General features: G+C 43.1%; 3 protein-coding genes across 3 annotated transcripts; 2 read left to right on the top strand and 1 right to left on the bottom strand.

The window, feature by feature from the left end:
• The first annotated feature begins 538 nt into the window (after nucleotides 1–538).
• Nucleotides 539–2,736, top strand: LOC115823883 (dynactin subunit 6-like). Its single transcript, XM_030787913.1, has 7 exons — nucleotides 539–586; nucleotides 1,129–1,193; nucleotides 1,321–1,426; nucleotides 1,511–1,596; nucleotides 1,728–1,775; nucleotides 1,901–2,043; nucleotides 2,435–2,736. Exons 1-7 carry the CDS (start codon nucleotides 558–560, stop codon nucleotides 2,522–2,524), a joined length of 567 nt encoding a protein of 188 aa, XP_030643773.1. The 5' UTR covers nucleotides 539–557; the 3' UTR covers nucleotides 2,525–2,736.
• Nucleotides 2,737–6,424: 3,688 nt separating this feature from the next.
• gtf2e2 (general transcription factor IIE, polypeptide 2, beta) lies at nucleotides 6,425–15,988 on the bottom strand. Its single transcript, XM_030787910.1, has 8 exons — nucleotides 15,843–15,988; nucleotides 14,990–15,150; nucleotides 9,222–9,313; nucleotides 7,934–8,041; nucleotides 7,393–7,575; nucleotides 7,189–7,282; nucleotides 6,951–7,066; nucleotides 6,425–6,731 (listed from the first exon to the last, which is right to left on the bottom strand). Exons 2-8 carry the CDS (start codon nucleotides 15,147–15,149, stop codon nucleotides 6,612–6,614), a joined length of 873 nt encoding a protein of 290 aa, XP_030643770.1. The 5' UTR covers nucleotide 15,150; nucleotides 15,843–15,988; the 3' UTR covers nucleotides 6,425–6,611.
• smim18 (small integral membrane protein 18) lies at nucleotides 9,963–12,471 on the top strand. Its single transcript, XM_030787911.1, has 2 exons — nucleotides 9,963–10,103; nucleotides 12,202–12,471. Exon 2 carries the CDS (start codon nucleotides 12,208–12,210, stop codon nucleotides 12,469–12,471), a length of 264 nt encoding a protein of 87 aa, XP_030643771.1. The 5' UTR covers nucleotides 9,963–10,103; nucleotides 12,202–12,207.
• Nucleotides 15,989–16,228: the final 240 nt, after the last annotated feature.

The following is a 16,228-nucleotide window of genomic DNA, read 5'->3' as shown; positions in this document are numbered from 1 at the left end:
TCAGAAAAAGAAGAGGGGGGGAGAAAAACTCGTCACGGAACTGTCCCAGTGCATAAGCAGTGTGTGAGTGTGTGCGCGTGTAAGTATGCAGAGAAGAGCCTCGAGGCTACATTGCTATGCTGGTGATGTTGTTGCGGTGATTACCAGCACCTCGAGTACCATGGCCCTAGAATTTTGAGGTTAATCAGCGCTGGAACTGTTGGCATGGCGACTCCAGATTGCTATCAGTAGTGAAGACTCTGGATCTTCCCTTGCTTTATCTGTTTTACCACTGCTTTGGCGGAGAGAAATGTTTTGTAGATAATTACTCTGTAGGGACCAACCACATCTATCTCTGCTCCTAAGAAACGGGAATGGATTTTACATACTAAGATAATGTTTTGTATATCAAAATGGTTGATGCCTTTAACATATATAATGTAATGTTTGTATTTTTCCGGTAGGTGGCAGCAGAAAAATCTGGATTATCGATCATCACCTCATCAAGCATGCGCCTTCGAAATCTTGGCTTCAGGCAAGGAAGTCGATTGTCGAGTTGTGAAAGTTCCAAGAAGAGGATGGCAGACAAACAAGCAGCCCAGAAAAGGTAAACAGTTATCCCTAATCACTCAGTCTGGGAAATTTCTTCGGCAAGTGTCAAATGTTTATTTAGCTTGCTTTTTGTAACTGACGTTGTTTAATGTTAATTGAGCTAACAAACTAGCAATCCATCAGAATGAGGTTGCTATTTGAAGCTAGTCAGGTAGGTTAACTAAACAAATTAAGCATGCATATATCGAATATATACTTTATTTTTTTACTGATGTTAAAGAAAAAGAAAGAAAAAAAGATATCTACGCAGAATCCCAGGTTAGGATATTTTACAGTTTTGCAAATGACTGTTTATCTTGAAGTAATGCATCTATTGCAGCTGATTCGAGAACAATGTTTCTTAACGAGCTCGAAATTCTTCATTTACCTGAAGCCAGGTTGTTCAAATTAATTTATTACAGTTACATTCGAACGTCCTTGTACTGTTCCCGAAGTGCTGAAATACTGGCAAAAGCCTTGATTTCACTAAAGTTAGCTAAGCTTTAGCAGACGATGTATAAAGATGGGTATAACAGACAGTTTCTTTGTGTTTTGAAGTGTAAAAATCGCGACTGGAGCGGTGGTCTGTGTGGAGAGCGAAATAAGAGGAGATGTCACCATAGGTAACGTCACCGTTTCATTTCTCTGTTTGTACATCTTTTAAAGTTTGTTTTAAGTCTTAATGTCAGTCTACACATGTAGTTACTGACGGTGTATTGCCACCTAATCCGTGGTCCTGTCTAACTGCAGGCGCGCGCTCAGTTGTCCATCCCAAAGCCCGCATCATCGCTGAGGCCGGGCCGATCGTTATCGGGGAGGGAAATTTAATAGAGGAGCAAGCGCTGATTATAAATAGGTGACTCTCTCTCTTGCTCTGTCTCTCTCTCTCTCTCTCTCTCTCACACATGTTTTTTCACATGTTTTGATCATATACCGTCAGTTACCCTGAAAATATCACTCCGGATTCGGAGGTTGAACCGAAAACCATGACCATCGGCATAAACAACGTGTTTGAGGTTGGTTGTGGTATCCTTTCATCATTAGACTACGTACACATTAGAATACAAATCTTCAAATCTTATCATTAAGTATTAATACTAAGTAGTAACACTAAAAAAATATTTGTTCTATGAGAGCATCCTTAGCCATAACTACAGTGTCCCAGGCTCTGAAAATTGGTGATAACAATGTCATCGAGTCGAAAGGTAAGACGCGGCTTTGCATCTCCTGTAGGCCTTTTAAGGCACTACTGGTTGTTAATAAACTAATTTGCTTTCATATTGTGTTTGTGTCTGCCTTTCTGTCTCCCGCTGCGTTTGTGTTACACTAGCCGATGTTGGCAGAAACGTCGTCCTGACTAGCGGCTGTATAATCGGAACGTGTTGTCAGGTGAATACGTGTGAGGTCATACCAGAGAACACCGTCATCTATGGTTCTGGATGCCTAAGGCGCGTGCAAACGGAGAGACCGCAGGTACGCTCGAGTCCACACACACACACACACACACACACACACAGTCCGTTTTCTATTTCTGTAAAACTGACAGACACGGAGAGAGCTCTGTGTTGATTCGGGTTATGACCATTGCAATAACACATTACAGGCAGGAGTAAAGGGTTACACAGTTACCACATATCACTATGTTTTATGTTATTATTATGCCTTGTTTGTTTTAGAATGAAACTTTTCATAATCAGCGGTTGCATTGTTACGATACATTTCAGTGATTACAGATATACCTCACAATTAAGTCTTAGTATTCCATTGTGACTTTTTTTTTTGTACATATCAGTAGATAAACACTTTCTTTTTTTTTTTTTTACCACTCTCTGTCTCTGCTCCGTCCTGTCCCCCCCCCCTCCAGCCTCAAACTCTACAGTTGGATTTTCTTATGAAGATTCTGCCCAATTATCATCATCTAAAGAAGACTGTCAAATCCAGCAACAAGAACTAACCCCAGCCTCAGTACACTACAACGCATCATCATCATCATCATCTTCGTCATCAACATCATCATCACCGTCATTAACAGTCCCAGGGTGTAACGGCGCGCTAACTACACCCAGAGGTGTCATCCTGACACCACACTGCAGTGTGTGGACTGACAGTAAGGTCAAAGTAATGAACCTGTAGTCTAGACTCTCTAACCCTTCATGACTGAATGACTCATTCCTCCTATAAATAGCTGCATATTTCCTCTCCTCTTTTTTTTTTTTCCCCTCTCTTTTCTGCCGGTGCTGAAAAGACGCCACTCGCGCGTCGCATTTTTTTTATAATTTCTGACTCAACTAAACAAGGGCTTTGTAATTAATTAGCATGAAAAAAAAAAAACCCAACCGTGATAGAAACTGAGTTTTCAAATGTGTGAAATATTTAAGCGTGTGTGTGTGTGTGTGTGTGGGAGTGAGGATGCCAGACGAAATGAATTGTTAGTTATATTCCGTTGTTACTTGAGATCTGTTTTACACTATGGTTATACTGTTAGTGCTCGAACTTGCAAAGGATATTTTCTGTTTTGCAGATTTTGTTTTATACGGATAATAATTTATAACAGTTTTCTAATTTCCTTTTATTTATCTGAAGGTTTTAGCCAAACACACTGTATGTAATGCGATGAGTCAACCCGCTGTGGGAAATGAAGTTTGTCGGTGAATAAACTGGACCGTCATAAGGTTAACTTTGACTCACAGTCGTTTGTGTGCAAAGTATATGTTTGTGTATATGGGGTTGCGTTTATTTTGGATTTAATTCACAGAAAATTTCGTAACCTTCGACATTCTGACGTTTGGGCGTGACTCTGGACCGCAAACTTCACACACAGACACACACATACACAGTTTTGTCACTATTTTGTAGTTTAAAATAAATCACAGAAGCTCATTAAATACGTTGGCAATTTACAGGGTTTGTTCTTTATATAGATTTTTTTTTTGTAAGCCTTGATTTCCATCATTTCAACTCAAACCACTAAAAACAGTGTTTAGAATGAAGCAGAGCCAGGTTTTTAAGTCAAACACAGAACATATTCTCACAGAAACGATCATGCCCTCTGATCTGGGTTGATTAAGAGTCTGTGGTCCCAGCATCAGTTAGTGAGTCATCCAAAACGCCAGTTGAAAGTTGGCATTTCTTCTCTTTTTTTTTTTAGTAGCACAGATAATCGATTCAATGTTACAGAAACACTGCGAAGGAAAAACAAAATCTTTTTTTTTTTTTTGCGTATTTATTTTCAGCACTGCGCAAAGGACAATGCTTCTGAAATGAAGTGCTGGTGTTTGACTGAATGCTTTCCGCGTGGGACCAGATCAAACTCGTCCGAAAGGAACAAATAAGACAGCTGTTATAACAGGAGGTCACACGCTTTACGATCAAATGCAGAATAGTTTGACAGATACAAACATTTTGGCAGTCAACTCCCTTTTTTTTACCTTACAGAAACTACTAGAGATACGAATTACATCTATAAAATCTCTGATGTGTGTGTGTTTTTTTTTATTCTTAAATCTGTTATTGAAATCTCACCAAAGTGTGTCTGTGGCAGATCGCGTCCTTTCCGTCTTCTAAATCTTCACCATCTTTGTCAAAGCACCAGGACAAACAGACATAACGATTAGGACACACAGCCTTACACACACACACACACACTCACACACACTCTCTCTCTCCAACACACACACACACCATTAAGAGTTTTGGGTCTGAGTTATCAAAGGCGTTTTCAGAGAACTGACTGTTTGGTGCAATGGAAAAAGAAACTTCTACTGCCAGTAAAACCGCAGAGGATAAACAGGAAGTTCTTGTTTCCTGTTTTGTCTATGAGTATAATTCGCTTAACGCTTCTAATGTAGTGAGGGACAGCCATATGTTTAAGACCAATATATAAAAACACCGTTCTCCTTTTACAGGGTTGTAACCCGGGAATTGAAATCATTCATCATTTATAACATCATCTATTTTTTATTTTTGTCCTCGGTAGAAGAGAGACATTGGACAGGCTACGCAGGGGCTAACGGTGAACTGAAAAGAAGGAAAAAGCCATCGCTTGTGTGTGCTGTAATATCCTGAATGGTCTACATCTCTCTCGCCTGCCTGATAACGGATCTGACAAAAAAAAAAAAAAACAACAACTCCTCTCTTAAGTGATATTATAACTATGTGGCATAAAATTTCAGCACCTGACGCAAACCTGATGCTTTTTGACCTAAATGAAACTGGCTACAGGCACAAATTCGTCACAGAAGCTCCACCAAAAGAACTCTGTCGTCTGCTGTGCAGCGTAGCGTTAGCAGTATCGGCACGCGTTATTATGGCCGTTGGTCATCGGAACAGATTGTTTCCGTTGTTCAGACAGAGGGGAAAATTAGCGGTGGCAAAAAAAAAAAAAAAAAGAAAAAAAAGAAAATAGAACGGTCTACCATTTTCCACATCGAACAAGAAGCTGAAACACAGGCCAAAAGTTCCCCCTTTCAGTATGATACTCGTGCCGGTTGTCTGGAACATCAATGACTGGTTTTCCACTCTGAGAAAATTGACCGGAAAAAAAAGGTTTGGATTTCAATTTGGATTTTTTTTAAGCCTGTATTATGGTATAACAGAGATCCTTTCTCTGTAGGTTAGAACTGGGGTCCAAATATTTTCTGATAAGGACACCGACCCAAACACAAACATTTAACGCTCATTACATCAGATATTGGCTGAATATGAAGGCCTGTATTAGCTACCAGTGTTGTGTGCATTCACCTGAGGATCCCCTGTGTGTGTGTGTGTGTGTGTGTAAATGTGTAAACGTGTGTGGAATGGGGGGGGGTGTGTGAAGGGGGGCACTTCCAAAGGCTTTGATCACTGATTTAACCTGAGAGAGGAGGAAGTCAATGCAGCAGCGACAGACGTGTAGTAACAGCCTCCTTTTCAACCTCAAAGTGCAGAGTCAGAGAGAGAGAGAGAGAGCGCGAGAGAGAGAGAAAGTGAGAGAGAGAGAGAGACAAAGAGAGAAAAGGTGAGAGAGAAAGTGAGAGAGAGAGAGAGAGAGTAGATCCACTCTGGTGGGGTAAACCGGTGCACTTGTATGGTCTCACTCAGTCTCCTACTGTAACACGGGGTTACAGCCCTTCATTAAACATATCCAAATGTCACTGAATTTCAGCACCAAAATTATCACCATACCTACAGTAGATAGTACCCAATACTCTTCCACCTAACCATTCAACAGCTACACACAGTTTGTAAGACGTAAGTACTAGATATTTGGAATGAATAGCACTTCTATCTAGTGTCTGTTAGTGTTTGGACTGTTTACTCACTCAAACATATTTCTCCATGTTGAAGGTCTAAGAAAAAAAAACACTTCACTGCTCAACAACAGTAGCGATGAGGGAAAACACATTTGGCTTTGAAAGAGGGATTTGTTTTCCGAACCCGCTGTAGTATCATTCCAACAGACACTGAATATTTTTTTTTTTTCCTCCATCCTTCACTTATTGATCTACGAGTCATTTCAATCTCTCTTAGGCTGGTATAAAATGTGACTCTTTAGTTATATTTATAACACAGGCATTTATTACAACTTTCCGACAAGAAGAAACAGACTTTTTTTTTTTTTTCCCCCTTGCTTCCGCTCTTACTTTAATGTGAAAGAAACGTTCAGGTAAACTTTTATATGTACAGCTTGGCCTTCATAACCATGTTTGGGTGTTTCTGGAAATTTCTACACAGTCCGTATCTAATTAAAAAAAAAACAAAACAAAAAAAACAGAAAAAGCTCGAACCACAAAAAAATGCTGTTTCATGTTTCAGAGTCTTTAAAGCACTGACACAAATTGGAAGGGGGGGGGGGGGGGGGGGGGGGGGGCGGCTATATACACAGTTAACTCCCATGAGTCTTTGCCTCAGTACAGTCTAAGGTCTATGTCATTGTTGGTGGTTTCGGCTTTGACACAGTTTTAGGATAAGATAAAGACACACACACACAGACCAGTATCTTAATCCCAATGCAGATCATTTCTCTTTGCGCGTGTGCGTGTGTGTGTGCGTGTATGTGTGCGTCACTTTTTAGTGGGAACCCCCTCTGAGTAGTCCTCCAAGACCCCGTTCAAATGGTCGTTATGGGTCTTAAACCGTCTCTTCTTCTGGGTACCTGGCTTCTTCCTCTTCTGGATTGGTGCCTGTGACAGCCAATCACAGAACAGTTAATTCACGGGAGGAGGAAAAAAAAAAAGAAAAACTCTCCAAATGGCCAGTTAGAAAACAGATTGTTACAACAACACCTTTTCATACTTTTGACTGTGTAGCTAAGTAGAGGATTGTAAATATTCTGTGTTAACATTGTGATATGTGATCTTGTGAGTTTGTGTGTGTGTGTGTGTGCATGAATGATAACCCACTGTTTTCTTTGGTCCAATCTCCTGCATTGAAGAAATGCCCTGTTTCTTCAGGTACTCCTCTATCTTTTCTTCGTCCATGGAATCTACCGGAACACTGCGCCACAACTTCTGAAACTCTGAAACAACGTGAAACGACAAAAAAGCATTAAAATGAAGCGTTTGAAACTGAGAGGGATTAAAAAAAAAAAAAGTGCTTTGCCTTCATCCCCACCGCCATCTTCTTCCTCGTTTTACTCACCTTCGTCCACCGTAAACTGGCAGTGTTTGTCGTTGTAAAAGAGAATCTTCTTCTTGTCTGGTCTGGTGACAAAGATGATCTGATCTCCAAGAGCCTGCAAAAACAGAAAGAGACAAATTCATCCATATTCATAACCACCCTCCACAGGTGTGTGGGAGACAGTCTTTGTGTGTGTGTGTGTGTGTGTGTGTGTGTGTTGAGTACTTTAATAGCCTTGGCAGAGTTGGGCAGCCCTTCCTCCACGTCGTCCAGCAGGACCCCGCCCAGGCCGAGCTGGTCGTGTTTGTCGAGCAGCCGCAGTAAAGCCTTCTTATCCTTCAGGTTATACTTGGGTTTGAAGGCATATTTCCCATCCCGCACCTCTATCTTAGGGTTACTCACCAGAGCCTGGGAGAGGGGGAGGGAGAGAGAGAGAGGGGGAGGGGGCGACAGAAAGTGAGAGAGTGAGTGATGGAGAGAGGGTGGGGGGGGGCCACGGGGAGAGCATGTGTGTGGAGGGAGGGGGAGAGAGAACATGATAGGGGAGAGAAAGGGGGGGGCACAAGATGGTGGGAGGGATAGAGAGAGAGAAAGAAAGTGAGAGGGAGGGAGAGAAAGGACAGATTTGTCAAATGGTGTAAGTGGGTGAGGTTTAAAAAAAAAACAAAAAAAAACATCCTTTTGAGGAGTAGTCGGAAAGATTTGCTTCCTCTTATGGCTAAGACACACGCAAACAGAAACATAAAACACACACACACACACACACCTCGCTCATAAGCCACTGTTTCTGTTTCATGCCGATGTCCAGCAGTTTGGTCTCATCTAAAATCTCTTCCAGCGTGAGAGGATGGGTGTCTCCACGCTGGTGCCGCGTCTGAGAGAGAGAGAGAGAGAGAGAGACTGCTTTATGGCTATTTACATTAATCATCATTCATTTCTCATTAACAATTCTCTTAATCACCATGTTACCATCAAATGTTTACCAATGCCGCAAACGACGCTCTTTATAACAGAGCAGTCGAACTGACATGAACTGAAACTGAAACAAACTGAACATACAGAGAGAGAGAGAGAGAGAGAGAGAGAGAGAGAGAGAGGCAGGGAGAAAATGATGTTAAAACAATATGTAACCATGCCTTTGACTGTCAACAGAAAACGCTGGTGTGAAAATATGTAACAAAACATTGACCGCAAAAATACACAACATAACACCACGCCACGATGTCAGAGCCAAAGAAAAGGACAGTCTTTTGGTAGCTGAACATAGATCAGTAGAGCAGGACTCTGAAAAGACAGAACTCGTGTCTTAGAAATCACGAAAAGAAAAACATTCGACAGATTTTATGTAAATACAGATGAGTCATGATTTGGATTCTCTTTCTCACAAACACACACACACACACACACACACACACACTTCTAAAGACTGACAAACACACACACACAGGCGCTTGCAGATCTGGTGAGTTTCGGCACAAACTGGTAAACAAGATGTTGATTTTACAGAGACAGAAAGGCTCTTTGAGTAGAATGATAAACAGAGTATGTTTGAAAGGCTGTTTAATAGTGGTCATGTTACCCCAACATGACCGGTACGAGATGGAAAACACACACACACACACACACACACATACACACAGACACACACACATATGTATCATCTGCATCTATAGAGACACCATCTCATTGCACCCACACCAATCAGTGATGTGTGTAAATTACCCTCACACTAATCCTTAAACAGACACACCGTGTCAGAGTTTAACACAGCCTTTAATGTCGTGGAAATGTGCGATTCCGTATGTAGGGTCGCTATTTATGTTAATACAAGGCAAAGTGCAGCCATTTTTTAACTATATTACAGCAAAGTGTTATTATAGATCATGATATGCAATACTGCTGTCCATGTGTCAGCGCCTTATTTATTTATTATTATTTTGCTGTTGTTGTTGTTTAAGTGCAGTCATATATGTGCATGCATGCGTGCGTGTGTGTCAGAGAGAGAGAGAGAGAGAGAGAGAGAGAGAGAGAGAGAGAGAGGGAGGGGGAGGTACCTTCATGTAGTTGACAATTCGTGCCAAAACTCCAAACTTGTAGCCTGAACTCCCAGAGAGAGCTTTAAGATTAAACGAGCCATTACTGGAGTCTGAGTTAGAGACAGAGAGAGAGACAGACAGAATAGAGATTAGAGAAAGAGAGAGAGAGAGAGAGAGAGAGAGGGAGAGAGAGAGAAGGGGAGAGAGAGAGCGAGAGAGAGACAGAGAGAGAGGGAGAGAAAGAAGAGAACAAATTAAAATTAAATGCATACTCGTGCTTCATTAATGCATTTACAATGGTAATATAAAAAAACAAAAACAACTGATCATAATCTTAATGAGGTTTAAGCTGTGGGTCTAATGATTGTGGTTTGCATTTATTTTTAAAAGCTGCTGATTGTGGCACATCAGACGTCGCACAAACTGTGATCCCCGCTGCAGCCTGACAATGATCTCATCACTTCACTTCACCACCCCCCCCACCCCACCCCCCCTCGGTCAAAACCCTACTGAAAACCACAGCGCTGTCCCCAGATACGGCCAGCCACACGAGCCCGGCCAATCAGATGAGCCGGTCAGCTATGACTCATGAATGATTCAGAGCGTGGGCGGAACCCTGCTGCTGCGTGCTAATGAGCACAGGGGCTGGCTGTTCTCGCTGAGTGAAGGAGAGGACGGCCAATGGCGTTACAGCAGAGGCTCACAAGAGCCTGTGCCATGCATGATTAAGCTATCAAGGAGCGGCAGAGCGAAAGAGAACGGGAGAAATAAAGAAACAGAAAAGAAAGGGAGAGGGATAAGAAGCGAGACCGTTACACGAGACAGGAAAGGGAGACCGGGGGAGGCTTTTTTTTTTTTTTCCTTCTCTTGTCGTCTCTTTTTCGACCGAGGCAACCGCAGGTAAGTCTCGTTTCTTCGCTGTCTTTGTGCATCACATTCAGTGAGAGGAGGGCTACACCCTGGGAGGTAAAACTAAAGCAAACAGTTTTCACTGCCGTAAACAAACACACCCCCACACACACACAAACACACACACATACATACATACATGCACCCAATTGCAATCATAAACAAGCAGCTAGCAAGCAGGCATGCATGCACACACCAACCCACCCCACACACACACACACACACACACACACACACACACACACACACACACACACACACACACACACACACCCACACACAGCTTGCCGGTAAGAATAGTTCTGTTCCAACTGCTAGAGGACTACAACAGTAACGTTGTGTGTTATCAGACTGGACTGCGTGGACGGTGGCTTTATTTATTCATTTCTCATCTCATTTTCCCTTCTGTATGTGACAGTGTAGCCCGTACGTCGCTTTTTGACAACACCCCCCACCCCCCCTCGTTCTTTCTGAGAAGGGGAGTTTGAAACTGCACCATTGCGTAGCTAAGTCCTTATCTGCACAGACTTCCAGAACGATGCGGCGCTTTCACACCATCTCCCCGACAGAAGCCTATCAGACACGCACAGGCATCACACTGAGAGAGTCCGGACAGAGAGAGCAGTTTATTAAGCAACGCTGTTTATCAACATCCCTCCCTCAGACACAGGAACCAGCGCTGAACTGACAACCAGTGCAAGGCCAGTGACATCTGTGAATACATAGGATTTTAGCAAATGATGCAGGACGAGCTGAACCCCATGCTGCTGATACATACAGAAAGACACGGACAGACAGACAGACACAGACAGATAGACAGACAGAGAAAAAGACTAGGAGGATGATGGGGGTTTAGTATGCCCAGGGGGAGAAGCCCACGAGAGTAATATGTCTGCAGTAGAAACAATGAGGAGTTTGGGCTCAGGCAGACACAGCAGGGGGGGTGTGGGCGGGGCCTAAGGGGAGTGTGTGGAGGTCCAAAGATTCAGTCCCATCTGTCCATGTGTTAGTGAGTGAGTGAGAGAGAGAGAGAAAGAGAAAAAAACACTGTGTGTGTGTATGTGTGAGTGAGTGTGTGTATCTGTGAGAGAGAGAGAGAGAGAGAGAGAGAGAGATAGAAAAACACTCTGTGTGTGTGTGTGTGTGTGTGTGTGTGTGTGTGTGTATGTGTGTGTGTGTGTGTGTGTATGTGTGTGAGAGTGAGTGAGTGAGTGAGTGAGTGTGTTTGTGTGTGTGTGAGCACCAGAAAAGCTAAAAGGGCTACAGGGCGGAGCTTTAAAACGAAAGCATCCAACATGTTTTAGATGCTGAGCTCAGTTTCTCTTGCCCACCCACACAAGCAGACTGGCGCACGCACGCGCAAACACACACACACACACACACACAACACAGCCTCTCTACAATCTATATGATGTTCCACGTGATAGGCTGCTCAGACTCAAAGCCAGTGGACGACTTTACAGTGGCTGCATTTGCAGCGAACGATTTGAAATGATGAATGCAGTTCTGCCTTCCCGCCATGTAGCTGTTAGGGTCTGGAGCTTGGCACAGAGACTGTGAGTGCACGATACACACTCAGCCCGTCTCATTGACCCGGGTTTTTTTCCCCTCGTTAACCTGATTACAGGCGGTACCCCTACTCGCGTTACACAATAATGCACTTAACCTTGTGGATGGGTCACTACTGAGCACAGATGATGTGTGTATGTTTGTGTGTGTGTGTGTGTGTTGCATAGACTCTGAGACGGTTAATTAGGGAGGAGCCTCCAGCGGTCCATAAGTGACGGTCATGATTTGTGTGTCACCGCTCTGTTCTACTTGACGAAAAGTAGGACACTCGTTCTCGGATCAGTCATCTTCACACGCTCCGTTTTAGAACATCTTCACGTCACTTGTTTCGTAAGCTACTGTGAGATAAAGAAATTTTCCCCTGTGGATCAATAAAGTACATTTTATTCTCTCTCTCTCTCTCTCTGTGTCTCTCTCCCTCCGGCTCTCTCTTTCTCTCTGTGTGTCTCTCTCTCTGTGTCTCTCTCTTTCTCTCTGTGTCTCTCTCTCTGTGTCTCTCTCTCTGTGTCTCTCTCTCTAGGTGGAGATGAATGTGTCTAGTGCTGCCATAGGAGGCATGTTGCTACAGGTGCAGCAAGTGTATCCGTTCCACGACGGCTGGAACGTGGCCTGTTTTGTCGTCCTTCTGCTCTTCATCCTGACCGTCCTCTCCCTCGCTACCCTTGCCTTCCTCTACGAGTTGCTTGATTGCGGCTGTTTCATGAAAGGGAAAACGGTCAAAGACCTGCGGAGTGAACCTTCTGGAAAACCTGGCGCCGTGCAGTCCGGTTCCGACGCAGAAGTGGTCTAACGGCATGGCCAAAAAAGAAGAAAGAAAGAAAAAAAAAAAAAAAAAAAAACAGCGAGGAAGAGATGGAAAGAGAGAGAGAAAGAGAGTGTGGCAGCGGAAGCCATGATGGAGACTGCCATCTTGAATCAGGGCCTGGACTATCGCCCAAAGCACACAAAAACGCACACGCAAACACACTTCAGACGGACGCACGCACACACAGACCGGCGAGTCCGCAAAGAACCCCAGCGTTGGGACAGGAATCAACACTACCCATGTGAACTGATCCACTGCTGTTTTGGCAATAATTCAGGCAGTCTGGGCAGCAAATACACAGAGAAAGAGAGAGAGACAGAGTTTGAGTTAGAGAAAGAGAGTGTGAAAGAGAGAGAGTGTGAGTGAGTGAGAGAGAGAGCGAGTGAGAGAGAGAGAGAGAGAGAGAGAGAGAGAGAGAGAGAATGAGTGAGTGAGTGAGAGAGAGAGAGAGAGTGAGTGAGTGAGGGAGGGAATGGGGGACAGAGTGATACAGTGAGTGAGAGAATGAGAGAGTGAGTGAGCGAGTGAGCGAGTGAGTGTGAGTGAGTGAGTGAGAGTGAGAGAGAGAGAGTGAGTGAGTGAGTGAGTGAGTGAGTGAGCGAGCGAGTGAGCGAGTGTGAGCGAGAGATAGAGAGAGTGAGTGAGTGTGAGCGAGAGATAGAGCGAGTGAGTGAGTGTGAGCGAGTGAGTGAGTGTGAGCGAGAGATAGAGAGAGTGAGTGAGTGAGTGAGTGTGAGTGAGTGAGTGAGTGTGAGCGAGTGAGTGAGTGTGAGAGAGAGATAGAGAGAGTGAGTGAGTGAGTGAGTGAGTGAGTGAGTGAAAGAGAGACAGAAGGCAATGCTGGGGCTGTAGGGATTTTCAGTGATTGGTGGTGTTTGTGTTCTACTTAGTGTAATTTAATTTTTCAGTTCAATGTTGTCAGTGCTCTAATACTGTTCAAATAGCTCGCACATACTTCCTCTCTCCCGAGGCGTCTCTGATCTGAGTGAGAAGAATACTCCATAATATTGAGAGAGAGAGAAAAAGAGAGAGAGAGAGAGAACTCTAGGTACCAGGCTTTGACATGCAATAAGCTATTGACGTTGAAAAAAAAAAAAAAACAATACAAAACTAAACAAAACTAAGACTGACTTAATTTCTCTAGGGCATCCAAGTAAAGCAGGGCAAGATTAAGTTGTTGTATCACGCTCAAAGTTCAACGACAGTTCTGGACAACACACAAAACACGTCTGTACACACATGTAAAGAAACACATGCCAGAACAGTGTATGAGGGAGGGAGGGCCTAATAAGGGCATGGATAGTTTGGTCTCAGCTGATGTGTACGTGTTTGTGCTATGCTTGTACTACACTGTTGCACTTGCCTTAAGTATTATGTGTATTTGAACTGAAACCAATAAAAAAAAAAAAAAAACCATGTTGAGAGACATTCATGGAGGTGCATAAATAACCGTGTTAACTGTGACTATGTTAGTTGTTGTGGTCCTACTCACATTCTCATTAGCACTCATACGACATGTTCAAGCAGAGAGACAGCAGGAAACAACAGCTCTCGCAAAGACATCACACTGAAAGTTCCATGTCCAATTTCCAATTTGGTATTTAGCAGACGCTTTTAGCCAAAGTGCATCAGTCAGATCCCATTGCCTCATAAACAGAGATCACAATAAGGCCGTACATTAACTACCCTCCGTATTACGCTCCTGGAATTCTGTGACAGCAAACGATAAACACAAGACTTGCGATATAGGGACAAGGTTAGTACGTTTATATATATATATATATATATATATATATATATATTTAAAGAAAGGGAGGTTAGGCAGTGGGGGACAGGTGGGTTCTGAAGAGGTGGGTTTTCAGTTTCCTGTGGAAGATGGCAAGCGATTCTGCAGTCCTAACTGAGCGAGGGAGGTCATTCCACCACCGCGGAGCAATGGCGGAGAAGAGGCGTGGTGGAGAATGTTTACAATAAAGAGTAAAACATATTCCACAAGAGACAAGGTGAAGCAGTTGGAGTCTAAACGGGACACTTTGCGGATGTGGGACAAATGAACCCAGACAGACACTAACAAGTGCCCAGTCTACTTAACTACAGCTGTGCCACTACATCTGATATTTAGGTTTCTGATTGACAGCACTTGTTTCAGTAGACTGTTGAAAAAACTGTACGGGCAACATCACAGTCTCCTCCATGTGTCACAACTTTCCTACAAATCCACAGCACAATACCACCTGTTTGAAGGGTCTGACGAATGCTCATTATAACACAGGATTCCTGCAGGCTTGAGTTAGAAAAGCAACAGGCAACTCACCTCTCTGAGAATAGTCTTTAGCTTCAACACAACACAAACACACTTAATCCACCTAATCAAGGCTGTGCTACACCGATGAACAAGAGGGCCGGCAGTGGAAAAGTTTCAAAGTTCAGGTTCACAGGTGCCTGGTTCTCAAACGGCAAGGCCTAACCAAATAATGAATGAATAGTGATTGCGTTGTCTGACCTGAGCTGTGTTTGGAGGCTGCTGAAACGTCTTTGTCCGGCTTTGACTTCTTTTTTTTAGAGGAACCACCTTCAGAAGACGCAGGTCTCTTCTCTACAGCCGGAGTGTTCAGAGCCCGTTTCTTAAAGAGCTCGCGCTCTCTCAGCAGTGCTGGATCCATCCTAAACACGGGGAACACACAGAGTAAATGCTTTGAAAGCAACCACACACACAAACAAAATTTAGACACCTCAAATCACAGGACGTATCCTTTGGGTGGTGTGATGAGTGTAGATAAATAAAGAAAGAAGTTCTACTTCTGCACCGTTCAAATTCTCATAAAACTCGGTATTGGCCACGCGAAGAAGCTCTAAAAGTTGTCTTTAATTTTAGGCAAAGCGAGCTTGTTTATTGGGTATTTTCTTCGCTCCAAAGCTTGAGTGCGGAAACTTACAAATAGTAAAGTAGCCGGTGTTTTGTAGCTCTACAGTAGCTATTGCCATATCGCTGTGAAATACCATTTTGATATCGATAAAGAAATGATAGGCTTAAAACCTGTAAGCTATGGCTCAACTATTACAAATATCCGGAGGCTAATGTATGATGGCTCAGTGGCCGCGAGGTGTTGTAGATTAAGGTAGCACAACTAGGATAGCACAAAAGCTAGCTTAAGCCAATGTTGTCTAATTTCTGTGGTGCATTAACACGAACATATATGGACGACATACATGTAATATGAATATATAACGGACAAAAAACTTAAAGACACGAAAACGCAAGTTAGAGGAGGTCATATTAGGTAGCTTAGCCAACTGGCAGCTAACTAGGAAGAGGCATGTTCTAGAGAATAAACGGTCCGCTCAAAAGTAGTTACCTTATTTATCTGGCCCTGTGTGCCCCTCGTAGAGAGAAGCAGTCTGGTTAATTGTTATATCACCTCTATGTTCATTAGGTCTGTTTTCTACTGTCAATTTAGTATCTCCTTAGGACGTTCAGTGAGCAACTGTTCACGTACTCAAGCCGAACGGCTAGCTAACTGAACATTCATCGCTATCAGTTGTTAGCCTTATTGCAGTCCCTGCAATAGGCGTCTGTTAAATGTCATAATAAAAGTTGCAGTCAAACGTTTCTATTTCTTAGAGGATAGTAATAATATAATACGCAAAATTATCTATTAAATACAATACATATTGCTCATACCAAATATATACTCAAACCCATGAAGACTTCAAAATTATGCTTCAAATATTTTGTATATAA

The sequence above is a fragment of the Chanos chanos genome, chromosome 11, assembly GCF_902362185.1.
Source record: "Chanos chanos chromosome 11, fChaCha1.1, whole genome shotgun sequence".
Classification (NCBI taxonomy): Eukaryota; Metazoa; Chordata; class Actinopteri; order Gonorynchiformes; family Chanidae; genus Chanos; species Chanos chanos.
The sequence above is the reverse complement of the archived record's forward strand: the minus strand, read 5'-3'. Positions and strand labels throughout refer to the sequence as shown.